Source organism: Leucopleurus acutus, assembly GCF_964270905.1.
Source record: "Leucopleurus acutus genome assembly, chromosome: 12".
Classification (NCBI taxonomy): Eukaryota; Metazoa; Chordata; class Mammalia; order Artiodactyla; family Delphinidae; genus Leucopleurus; species Leucopleurus acutus.
This window is the reverse complement of record NC_139154.1, coordinates 74,738,514-74,752,018: the sequence shown is the minus strand read 5'-3', so window position 1 is coordinate 74,752,018 and position 13,505 is coordinate 74,738,514. Positions and strand designations below refer to the sequence as shown.

Genomic DNA, 13,505 nt, shown 5'->3' with positions numbered 1-13,505 from the left:
TTTCTAATTTTTCTCCTTTGCATATTTTTTTGATTCAGATATTCAGGGGAACTAGTTTAAAGATATAACAGTCCTTAATACAACCAGGTTATGGTATATCTTCTAAGGAAGTGGCATGTATATATCCTACCAGTATTAGTCCTGAATCACAACTTATTTATTTTTAATGATGAGCCTGCTTTGCACCCATTCATTTGCAGTGATCACTTAAAATGGTTCATTTAGAATTTAAAATTTATTACTATCGGTTTATTTCACAAAAATTACACCACTAGAGAACTGTGGAAATATACAAGAGGAATTCAAGTTGTTTTACCAAATATGTATACGTGATATAGTCAGAGGAATCTGTTTATTTTTTAAGTAAGGCTTATCTTGTTTTGATAGTTAAACAAGACATCATCAATAATATCTTTCAATGTTTGTTGAAAATATAATTTCAATATCTGCTTTCTAACTAGGTGTGCACTCTTGATCGGGCCATCCAGTCTCTGTCATAGCCTCAATTTTCCCTTTCTGTAAAATAGGGTTAATAAAACGTATTTTATAGAATTGTTATGAGGATCAAGTGAAATTGTATGTGATAAGCGCTTTTTAAATTGTAAAGTGCTATTATGTAAATGCAAAAAATAAACAAACAACATAAACTAAATACATTTACCTTTCAAATGTTCTTTATAGTCCCCCCAAAAGGGCTTCAGTCAATTACTTCTCCTTTTTTCCAAGTGTTCTGTGGAGTCCTGGCTCATGTATAAAGAAACTAGGATGTTTATTTTTGGAAGATGATTTTGAAGAACCTTTTTTTTGATCAGCTTTAGAACTATAAAAAAATTTTTTTAAGTTTTTCTTCTAACAAGCATTGTATTATATTTGAAATATAAATTTTGTGCTTATACAGGAAGATATCAAGTCTCTTACTACACATATAGTTGAAAACTTTTATAAAGCACTTGAATCGATTGAATATGTTCAGACATTCAAAGGATTGAAGACTAAATATGAGCAAGAAAAAGACAGACAAAATCAGAAACTGAACAGGTATTGTTTAAGTATATTGCATTTATAGCCTATAAAATTATGTTCAAAATCATGTGTAGTTTGATCTTACATATGAAATTTACCCAGGAATTTTCTTTCCATCATTAGATAGTACAGGGTTGTGTAGGAGGGTAGTATATTCTCCCTACACGAATCTTTTGTATGAAAGATTACTGCTCCATATCATAACTCAAGATGAATTTTTAGGCTGGTGTACAAACATCCTTGGAGTGTTCTCTGGTTTCTGGTTACATCTTATATCGCAACTGAGGTGATTATGATATAAGTTATACTCAGTTAAAATTATTTCAGCTCCTCTTGGTTATACATATTCTCATATAATCTGGTCAGGAATTTTAAATCACTACTTAATATTTGTGATATATTTCTTACAGTGTACCATCTATATTGCGTAGTAACAGATTTCGCAGAGATGCAAAGGCATTGGAAGAGGATGAAGAAATGTGGTTTAATGAAGATGAAGAGGAGGAAGGGAAAACAGTTGTGGCACCAGTGGAAAAATCTAAGGCAGAAGATGATTTTCCAGATAGTTATGAAAAATTCATGGAGACTAAAAAGGGTATTAAAATTTTGAATTTTTGATTAGTTCATTCTCTTATTTAGTATAGAAATTATTCAGTTGTTTGTGAAGTTGTGATAATAGTTTATAAAGCATGAAAGACATGAATTTTATGCTAAATCAAAACCTTTTAAAATTATCACCTTTTTCAAATCTGATTTTTCAAAACATTTTATGGGGCTTCCCTGGTGGTGCAGTGGTTGAGAGTCCGCCTGCCAATGCAGGCGACACGGGTTCGTGCCCTGGTCGGGGAGGATCCCACATGCCGTGGAGCGGCTGGGCCCATGAGCCATGGCCGCTGAGCCTGCGCATCCGGAGCCTGTGCTCCGCAGCGGGAGAGGCCACAACAGTGAGAGGCCCACGTACCGCAAAAAAAAAAAAAAAAAAAGTGTTTAAAATGTTTTTCTTGAAACTTGCCATTTTGTGACTCTCTTCATTTGCTGTTTATAAATTGCATTGTCTATACTTTGCCTTCTGTGAACAGTTGTGCTTTTATTTCTATACTGAAATCTTCAATAATAATAGAGACCATATAGATCCATAGAAACTTTCCAAAGCGCTCTGTCATTTACAGCTGGAGAAACTAAGCTTAAAGAAAGAAGTACTTTACTCTTTGAAAGTTTTAAATTGTTATAAAAGTTTCATAAAGATAAAATGGCAAGGGACTTTCCTGGTGGTCCAGTGGGTAAGACTCCGTGCTCCCAGTGAAGGGGGCCCAGATTCGATCCCTGGTCGGGAACTAGATCTCGCCTGCAGGCCGCAACTAAGAAGTCCGCATGCTGCAACTAAAAAAAAGATCCTGCATGCTGCACCTGAAGATCCCAACCCGGAGCAGCCAAAACAAATAAATGTTCAAAAAAAAGATAAAATGTCAAGAGCGGAAAAGTAACAGTAAAATTTCCTGTCTTTCAAATATGTTTAACTTGTTTATAAAACTAAGATCTTACTAGTGTTTTTCAGAAGAACCAGTCACTTTAATTCTATAATTTAAATGTTTCAAAAAATTTATGTCTTGAAAGGCAAAAGCATTTCCTAGACTTATATATAAGTTTATGATTTTCTTTCCCTTTTTTAAATTTATTTATTTATTTATTTACTTTTGGTTGTGTTGGGTCTTCGTTGCTGCACGTGGGCTTTCTCTAGATGTGGTGAGCGGGGGCTACTCTTTGTTGTGGTGTGTGGGCTTCTCACTGTGATGGCTTCTCTTGTTGTGGAGCAAGGGCTCTAGGTGCACGGGCTTCAGTAGTTGTGGCATGCGAGCTCAGTAGTTGTGGCTTGCAGGCTCTGGAGCACAGGCTCAGTAGTTGTGGCACACGGGCTTAGTTGCTCCGCGGCATGTGGGATCTTCCCAGACCAGGGCTCGAATCCGTGTCCCCTGCATTGGCAGGTGGATTCTTAACCACTGTGCCACCAGGGAGGTTCCTAGTTTGTGATTTTCAACGTGTGATTTTCTAAAGGCATTTCTCATTAGTTAGTGTTTCATTAATTTCTTATTACATTTTCCTTGAAACTGTTGCTACCAGCCTCACTCATTTTCCACTCATCACTGCCATAAGTTCTATTTATTTCAGCTTGGGGGATCACAAGAGCCTATTAAAATGTCCTAAGGAATAGGTACCTTTCGGTAGCCAAATTCTTCTACCTTTACTCATTACAGGCCCTGCCCTGAGTACTGTCAGAAGAGGCAGCGAGGCCATACTTGAAGTACTGCATCCAGTTAAGAAACATAATCAAAAATAGTGGCAGCCAGGGCTTCCCTGGTGGCACAGTGGTTGCGAGTCCGCCTGCCGATGCAGGGGACACAGGTTCGTGCCCCGGTCCGGAAAGATCCCACATGCCGCGGAGCGGCTGGGCCCGTGAGCCATGGCCGCTGAGCCTGTGCGTCCGGAGCCTGCATGTCCGGAGCCTGTGCTCTGCAATGGGAGAGGCCACAACAGTGAGAGGCCTGTGTACCGCAAAAAAAAAATAATGGCAGCCAGATGTTAAAGGATAGTAGATACCTTTGTGATAAAGGAAACAGATAAAGGAACCTGGAATATTCAGGAAATAAATGACTGATAAACATGATCCTAATCATTTTCTTTAGGCATTTGGAATATTATTGACTTGTGGGAGAGATTATTAGGTTTTCACAATGAGTATGGAAGTGTAGAGTCAGTGAGTGGAAGCTGCAGAGAGACAATGAAAGGAAGAGTCAGACAGCTAGTGAGTCCTTGGAAGAGTCCTAGATATAGCAGTGTGGAATTCTAGCATACGGTGGCTGATCTGTTATATGACTCTGAAGTTTCTTTCTAATCCTGAGATTTCTAAGACTCCAGCTAATAAAGACTTGTCACTGTACACATCATGCTCTACCCTCTTAGCTCTTACAAAAAAGCAAAGGCACTGTTTTATAAGTTTTTAAATTATTGTTCTTTTCAGATACTTTGACTTAGCAATATTTACTGATAATTCAAATTTTTACATTTGCTTTAGCAAAGGAAAGTGAAGACAAGGAAAACCTTCCCAAAAGGACATCTTCTGGTGGCTTCAAATTTACTTTCTCCCACTCCACTAGTGCTGCCAATGGAACAAACAGTACAAACAGTAAATCTGTAGTGGCTCAGACACCACCAGCAAGTTCTAATGGATCCTCTTCCAAAACTACAAACTTGGCTACATCAGTAACAGCCACCAAGGTATGTGAAACTGCTCTACACACAAACTTCGCTTTTTTCGTCTGTAGAACTATTTCATGTTTCCTGAAGAAAATTGGATAATAAAAATAATCTCAAAGAAGAAAAAAAGTTGCACACATTGTCATCAGAGAATATGACTGCTAACATTTGATTGATTTTTCTTTAGGTGTATGGGTTTATCTGACACAATTACAGTCTCTGTATAAGCACAGTTTTGTATCCTGCTTCCATTAATTATGAGAATTTTTCTCTGTTATTAAAACATTAATGAGGACTGTAGAATTTCATTTGATTTAGCTGTATCATAGTATTTGTAAGCATCCCCTCCCCCCGCCAATATTTTGGAGCACATAAGTTGATTCTGATATTTCACTGACTACTGGCATTGTTGCATTTTAAGTTATTTTCTTGGATAGATGAGTAGAACAGTGTTTTCACCCATATTGTCAAATTCCTCTCCAGAAAGGCTATACCAATTAATGTTACCGTAAGCATTGTATGAGTATGCTTGGTTCACTGCAGCTTTGGCACTGTTATTATAATGATTTTTAATCTTTACCAGTTAGGTAGAGGAGACAGTATATATCTCGTTCCTAATTGTGTCATTTGTTACTAGTAAGGTTGAATGTTAGCCTTTTGAATTTGGTCTTCTGTTAATTGTTCATAGTCTTGCCTTTTTAAAAATTGGTTTATGTCTTTTTAGTATGAGTGAGTCTTTGGTTAAGAATATTAACCTTTTTGTCATTCACATAGCAAATGTATTTCCCATTGGTTACTTTTTTCATGTAAACAAGTTTAAATTTTATATAAAACTTTTTTCTTTCATTTACATTATTATTATATGTAATATGTCCTTTTCCCCAAAAAGGAGTGGCTTAAAATAAAAAGGCATAAATAAAGGACAACTGTTAGTATCAGGTTAGAAGGACAAGAGAAGGCCATAGTAGAAAACCTAAGTGAAGTGATGCTTCTTGTTTTGAACACAGAATATAAGTCTGAGTTTATTTATTTTACAGAAATGTAGAATCTTTCTTCAGTATTGTAGCAAGGTGGGCTCTTGACTAATGATCACAGAAGTAGCATTTTCAATAGGATTCTCCTGTTTGTGAAATACAGTTTATATTATTGAACAAGAATTTTTAAATTTTCATTTTTTGATAGGACAATTTAGTATAATATTATGACACTATATTAAGAATATTTGCTGTTGAGTTATATTGCTTGGGTTCAAATCTTGGCTGTGCCTCTTTGTGTTTGACCTTAAGTAAATTATTTAATCTCTCTGGGCCTTATTAGTTTTCTCATTTTAAACAGGGATAAAACAGCACCTCCTTTATAGGTTTGTTGTGAAGGTTTAATTATTTAATAAATGTAAAGAGTTTAGAACACTATTTGGCACATTCTCAATATATACTAGCTTTTCTTTTTTTTTTTTTTTAATCAAAGTAATATATGCACTTACTTTTAAAAGACAAATAGCATTAAAAGTATTAAAAAAAAACAGTCCTCTTCTATGCAGCGAAGGCTTGGAACTCTTCTAGCTCGTTCTTCTATTTCTAATTAATATGCTAATACTGCCATATTGTTTTACCACTCTGTACCAGATCCTCACCCTTATTACTCTCTGTATCACAATTTTTGGTTAAAACAATATTTGATAACTTTATAGCTATAATAACACAAATATTCTTTATTCATTAATTTTTTTCCTGCTTTTTTCTCTTTTTTTCCCTGCTTTTTTTCTACACTGTGTTTTTCTTTATAACTTTTCTCTTTTTATAGAGTAAATAACCTCTCAGGTTATTTTCCACATAGTCTCCCCCTTGGAGACATCTCTCTTAAAGTCTCCCATCTTGTCCCAGCCTAGATTGGTTCCTCTCCAGACTTGCTGCTCATCTGTTGTCTTAAGGCTGCCTCTGCCATCACACTAATACTTCCTTTTGCCTTGCTTCTTTTCTTATGTTGACTGTTTCCTGGATCTCAGGTCTCTGTTCTCTTTCTTGATTTTCCATCTCATTTTGTTGGAGAATACCCTCTCTGTTTCCTGGAAAAAGAATTCCATGAGAGATAAAATTTGAGACCTTGCATGTATGAAGATGTCTTTATTGTATCCTCATACTTGATTGACAATTTAACTGAATGTAGAGCCAAATTAGAAATAATTTTCTTTCAAAACTTCGAAGTTATTGCTGCCAAGAATTCCAGAGACATTCTTACTCCTGATTGTGTGTGTGTGATTTTATTTGATTCTTCTTGGAAGCATTTGGGGTTTTATCTCTGTATTCTGAAATTTCAGGATGATATACTTCGGGCATTCTCAGCTAAACAGTCATGACCTTTAGTTTTGGGACATTTTATGCTCTTTCACTATAGCTTATTGTTTGGATATTGGGCCTTATAATTTTCATAATTTTTCTCTCCTATTACTCATTTTTTTGTTCTATTTTCTGGGTTATTTCCCTGAGTTTTTAATTTACTGTCCTTACAGATAATTTTTTATTTATGAACAAGCAAAATCAAGTGCGAACACAAACACATATTTCACCTTTTTTGACACAGCAGATTGCCGAATACATTTGTTCTACATCTTTTGGGGGAACAGATAGAAAAATAGCAGTTGTTCTTGGAAAACTAATTAATTGCTCAGTCACTAAGACTATCACAAAAATTTGATACTAAGTAAGATAGGAGCTCACAGAGTAAAGCACTAGTTATATTGGCTCTCAACCTTTTTCAGCAAACTGACCACATTTCTAAGTGAAGGCAAGTTCTTTATCACCAATGGCCCTTTAGCCATTTTCACCATCATTGCTTTTCAGGTGTCCAGCAAAGTGATTCAGAGGTAGATAGATTAGATAGATAGATAGATAGATTCTTTTTTTAGATCCTTTTCCATTATAGATTATTACAAGATGTTGAATATAGTTCCCTGTGCTATACAGTAGGTCCTTGTTGGTTATCTATTTTATATATAGTATTGTATACATGTTAATCCCAAACTCCTAATTTATCTGTTCCCCCCCCCCACCCTTTTCCCCTTTGGTAACCATAAGTTTCTTTTCTGTGTGTTAGTCTATTTCTGTTTTGTAAATAAGTTCATTTGTATCATTTTTTTTTTTAGATTCCACTTACAAGCAATATTATGATGTTTGTTTTTCTCTTTCTGACTTACTTCACTTAGTATGATAATCTCTAGGTCCATCCATGTTGCCTCAAATGGCATTATTTCATTCTTTTTTATGGCTGAGTTTTACTCCATTGTGTATATTTATCACGTGTTCTTTATCCAGTCATCTGTCGACGGACAGGTTGCTTCCATGTCCTGGCTATTGTAAATAGTGCTGCAGTGAACATTGTGGTACATGACTCTTTTTGAATTCTGTTTTTCTCAGGGTATATGCCCAGTAGTGGAATTGCTGGGTCATATGGTAGTTCTATTTTTAGTTTTTTAAGGAACATCCATACTGTTCTCCATAGTGGCTGCACCAATTTACATTCCCACCAATACTGTAGGACAGTTCCTTTTTCTCCACATCCTCTCCAGCATTTATTATAATGTAGACTTTCTGATGATGACCATTCTGACCAGTGTCAGATGTTACCTCATTGTAGTTTTGATTTGCATTTCTATAATAATTAGTGATGTTGAGCATCTTTTCATATGGCTGTTGGCCTTCTGTATGTCTTCTTTGGAGAAATGTCTGTTTAGATCCTCTGCCCATTTTTTAATTGGGTTTGTTTCTTTGATGTTGAGTTGTTTGAACTGTTTATATATTTTGGATATTAACCCCTTATTGGTCCTATCATTTGCAAATCTTTTTCCCATTCAGTAAGTTGTCTTTTCGTTTTTGCTTTGCAAAAGCTTTTAAGTTTAATTAGGTCCCATTTTTTTATTTTTGCCTTTATTTCCTTTGCTTTAGGAGACTGATCCAAAAAAATATTGCTACAATTTATGTCAAAGATTGTTCTGCCTATCTTTTCCTCTAGGAGTTTTATAGTATCTGGTTTACATTCAGATCTTCAATCCATTTCAAGTTTATTTTTGTATATGGTGTTAGAGAATGTTCTAATTTCATTCTTTTACATGTAGCTGTCCAGTTTTCCCAGCACCACTTGTTGAAGAGACTGTCTTTCAATTGTATATTCTTGCCTCCTTTGTCGTAGATTAATTGACAATAAGTGCATGGGTTTATTTCTGGGCTTTGTATCTTGTTCCATTGATCTATATGGGTGTTTTTTGTGCCAGTACCATACTGTTTTGATGACTTAGCTTTGTAGTACAGTCTGAAGTCAAGGAGCCTGATTCCTCCAGCCCCATTCTTCTTTCTCAGGATTGCTTTGACTATTTGGGGTCTTTTGTGTTTCCATACAAATTTTTAAATTTTTTATTCTAGTCCTGTTGGTAATTTGATAGGGAATGCATTGAATTTATAGTTTGCCTTGGGTGGTATGGTCATTTTAACACTGATTCTTTCATTCTTTCATGGAAAGAACACGGTGTATCTTTCCATCGGTTTGTGTCGTCTTCAGTTTCTTTCATCAGCATCTTATAATTTTCGTCACCATCGTTGATTGCTACAATCAAATTGATTGGTTCTTAAAATTAAATAGATCAGGTGATAATTTGTCTGTTTTCCTTTGGGAGGCATCCTAAAGCTCTAACATATTTTTTAAAAATCACATTCTTTGAAAATTTTATAGTTTTCAAGATCAGCGAAACAGTAGCTACTAATGAAATTTATTTATTATTTTTGGCTGCATTGGGTCTTTGTTGCTGCACATGGTCTTTCTCTAGTTGTGGCGAGTAGGAGCTAGTCTTCATTGCAGTGCACAGGCTTCTCATTGCAGTGGCTTCTCTTGTTGCGGAGCATGGGCTTCAGTAGTTGCAGCACATGGGCTTCAGTAATTGCAGCACGTAGGCTCAGTAGTTGCGACTATCACCTTTACTGATGATTAAAAATTTTTAATCATGTTGAAGGAAGATCTATGTATTCTTTTTTTTTTTTTTTTTTTTTTGCTGTGGCACTCAGGATCTTTGTTGCGGCATGCAGGATCTTTTAGTTGCAGCATACGGAACCTTTAGTTGCAGCATGTAGGCTGCAGCAGCATGCAGCATGCAGGATCTGGTTCCCTGACCAAGGATCAAATCCAAGCCACGTGCATTGAGAGCATGGAGTCTTAACTGCTAGACCACCTGGGAAGTCCCATCTATGTATTCTTTATTTATTGAGTAGAGCAGGAGTTCCCAACCCCCAGGCCTGTTAGGAACCAGGCCGCATAGCAGAAGGTGAGTGGCAGGCGAGCAAGCAAAGCTTCATCTGCCGCTCCCCATCGCTCACATTACAGCCTGAACCATCCCCCACCCCCACCCCCCCCCCACCCCCGCCCCGATCCAAACCATGGAAAAGTTGTCTTCCACAAAACTGGTCCCTAGTGACAAAAAGTTTGGGGCCCACTGGAGTCAAGGATAATTCTTGAATTCTGTCCCCTTAGATTTGTTAATATGATGAATTATGTTAAGTTTCCTAACTTAAAATTTGTTAATTTGTCAGTTTTAGTTCAGAAAGAGTCATTGTTTCTTCATAGGTTTTTGTTATTGTTACATCAGTTGTTTTGATCCCTTCTTTCATAGTAGAAGTGTTTCTCAAGTGTCTGGTGATGCTTGGATTTTCTTTCATATTAAAAAGTAAGGTAGTTTGGGATTGACATGCGCACACTGCTATATTTAAAATGGATAACAAGGACCTACAGTATAGCACAGGGAACTCTGCTCAGTTATACATATGTATATGTATAACTGAATCACTTTGCTATACACCTGTTAATCAACATTGTTAGTCAACTATACTCCAATACAAAATAAAAATAAAAACTAAGAAAAAAAAGAAAGCCTTGAGAAGTGCCTCAGTGAGGTGCTAATCTATTTATGCAGCAAAAATATAAAATAAATTCATCTGCTAGGCTCACAGCACCAAAAAAAAAAAAAAAAGGTAGACTTTTCAACAAGACTGCCAAGACAATTCACTGAGGTAAAGAATCATCTTTTCAACATGGTGTTAGGACAACTTGGATATCTGCATTCAAAAGAATGAAGTTGGACCCTGCCCCTCACCATGTTACAGAACTTAAAGTAGACAAAAGTTTTAAATATAAGAATTAAAAGGATAAAACACTTAGAAAAAACTACAGGTGTAAATATTCATGTCCTCAAATTAAGCAGTGATTTTTTTTTTCTTTTTGTTTTTATTCACCGCAAGGCTTGCGGGATCTTAGTTCCCCAGGGATTGAGCCTGCACCCCCTGCAGTGGAAGCACAGAGCCCTAACCACTGGACCACCAGGGAATTCCCCTAGGCAGTGATTTCTTAGGTATAACACAGAAAGCACAAGTGTTACAAAAGAAAAAAACAGATAAATCAGACTTCATCAAAATTAAAAACTTCTTTGCTTCAAAGGACACTATCATACGGTGAAAAGGCAGTCCACAGAATGGGAGAAAATATATCTGATAAGGGACTGGTATCCAGAATATATAAAGAACTCTCCAGCACAACACAGCAACCTGGTTTTAAAATGGGCATTTAAAAAGATTTCTCCAAAGAAGATATACAGATGGGGCATATAAGCACATGACAAAATGGTCAGCATCATTAGTCAGGAAAATGCAAATTAGTCAGGAAAATGCAAATCAGAACCACAGCGAGATTCTACTTCACACCCACTAAAATAGCTATAATAAAACACATGGACAAAAACGTGTGTTAGTGAGAAACTGCAACTTATACATTATTGATGGGAATGTATCAATAAAATGGTGCAAATGCATTAGAATACAGTCTGGTAGTTCCCCAAAAAGTTAAATTCCACTCCTAGGTATATACTCAAGAGAACTGAAAATAATATGTCCACCCTAAAACTTGTACATGAATATTAATAGCAGCATTATTCATAATAGCCAAAAAGTGGGAACAACCCAAATGTCTATCATCTGATGAGCGGATAAACAAAATGTGATATATCCGTAACGATGAATATTATTTTGCCATAAAAAGGAAAAGCAATGAAGTACTGACACATGCTACAACATAGATGAACCCGAAAACATTATGCTAAGTGAAATAAGCCCAACACAAAAGGCCACATATTGTATGCTTCCGTTTATAAGAACTGGTCCAAAATAAGCAAATCTTTAGAAACAAAGTAGATTTGTGATTTCCTGGAGCTGGGAAGGAGGGAGGGATGGGAAGTGACTAATGGGTAGAGGTGTTGGGGGGTGGTTGTTGATGAAAACACTCTGGAATTAGTGGTAGCGGTCACACAACTTTGGGAATATACTAAAACCACTGAACTGTACACTGCACGGGGGTGAACTTTACGGTATGTGAATTATGTCTCAATTTTTAAAATAAGGCAGTTAAAAACAATGAGAAGGGCCTACTGATGTGGACTTCATATAAAAGACTAGAGCAAATGCCCTGCTCTTTTTAGGGAGTGTTAGTGGTTTGGGGTTTTTTCCCTGTGGAGCCACTTAGCTCTTACAGGCATAGCTAGTCTGCTACACCTGGTGAGTATAAGCTCACCTGCTGGTGTTCTGAGAGCCTGGATGGGAACGAAAGCTTAGAATGGAGGTGGACGTGTCTCTGCTTGGCATGCAGAATTTACTGTTTCACACTGGCACCTTTCCCCTGCCCTTTACTGTGCCTGAAGTCCTGAAGTGCAGAGCCTTTCTGTTGCTTTTCCTTTATGGTTCGTGGTGGTAGAGGAGCCGGAATCTCCCCGTGGGGGTAGGCGTGTGGTAGGGGAACGAATTGTAGAATTGAGGACTCAGTTGTCTGTTTCACTGACTCAACTGTTAATCATCTTCCCTGCTTTCCCCAGTATTTTGGTTCCCTTACTTCCTAGTCTTTTCTGCAGTTAAGACAAGTAAGTTTGCTTCTTATTTCTATATCCCCCTGCAAACCCTTCTTTCTTGACTTCGTTCTCCATTAAAACTGAGTTATTTTGCCTCTGATTTCTTTTTCCAAAAATGTCTTAACAGCTTTCATCTGCTGTTTTCTCCTTTCCTTTTTTGTCTTTGTTGATATATTGTCAGAAACAAAAATTTTTGAAGAGAATATAATGCCTGGGAAAGCAATCTAAATGTCCAACAAGGAATTTAACTTTGGCGGTGTATCCGTACCATGGAATACTAGAGTTTAAAAGAATGAAATAGAACTTTGTGTACTAACACTGAAAGCTGATATTTGTTTAAAAGCAATACATTTATAGTTATATATTAAAAGTCTGGAACCTATCAAATTCCTCACAGTGTGCACCTGTGGATTTATAGTTCCTTTTACTTCCAATATTTCATATTTTGTATTTTTATTCTTTGTAGGGTAAACATGATTTTTTAAATGTATAATATGAGTTTGTTTATAGTATATATATGTATAGATAATAGAGGTAAAATTGAAAACTAAATTGTGTAGCCGAGTGTCAGAATATTTATTGATCTTATGCCAAAAATTATTTTAAATGTTAACCATTTGGAACTAAAATGTTTGTACATTATGATATATAGGATTAAAAGTAAAACTTTCCTTAATTTGCTGTGTGAATATCAGACTGGTGCCTTTTTATGCTGTAATTATGTCTTCTACTTCCTTTCGTCCAACTTGTTTGGCTTAGAAACCAAATAACAAATAATAATGATAACAGTAATAGTAGCTAATAGCAATTACTGAATAGTAACTACATACCAAGCACTGTGCCAAGTGCTTTACGTTTTGTTTTAAATTCAGCCACACTACTTCTTGCTTATCCAGCTTACAATTTGTGTGTTAAGCTGAGAAAGAAGCAGAAAGATTCTCACTTAACTATTAAGTTTTATTTGATTCACAGACTTTCTGATAACTGTTTCTAGCTGCTCAGAGCCCTTTGCTGATTAATATTAGTGTTTCAGTTATATTCTGGTAAAGTGTTAATGCTAGATGCCTGGATTCTTTAGGTATGAAGCTACTTAGGTTTGAAATATGACTCATTTCAATTGTACTTGCTTATCCCCTAGAGGTCTTAAGGGTTTGAACTAGATGCAGTGTTTACAGTAGCTCTCTTAACCTGTAAGGTATGTGTACAGATTTCATGGAATTGGTTCAAATTAATGCAGACCTGAGGACATATTAATTGTCTGGGTAAAGTGTCCAGAGCTTTAATAGGATTTGCAAAGGGG

General features: G+C 36.2%; 1 protein-coding gene across 3 annotated transcripts in view; it reads left to right on the top strand.

Moving 5' to 3' along the window:
* Nucleotides 1-13,505, top strand: part of PPP4R3B (protein phosphatase 4 regulatory subunit 3B) — a 63,447-nt gene that overhangs the window by 47,598 nt on the left and 2,344 nt on the right. For 2 of the 3 annotated variants that reach the window (XM_082852379.1, XM_082852377.1), the window contains exons 13-15: nt 899-1,038; nt 1,434-1,618; nt 4,094-4,296. In XM_082852379.1, the coding sequence (XP_082708505.1) occupies nt 899-1,038; nt 1,434-1,618; nt 4,094-4,296 (528 nt within the window). The remainder of the gene's footprint in view (nt 1-898; nt 1,039-1,433; nt 1,619-4,093; nt 4,297-13,505) is intronic. The other variant, XM_082852378.1, reaches the window with a different exon arrangement.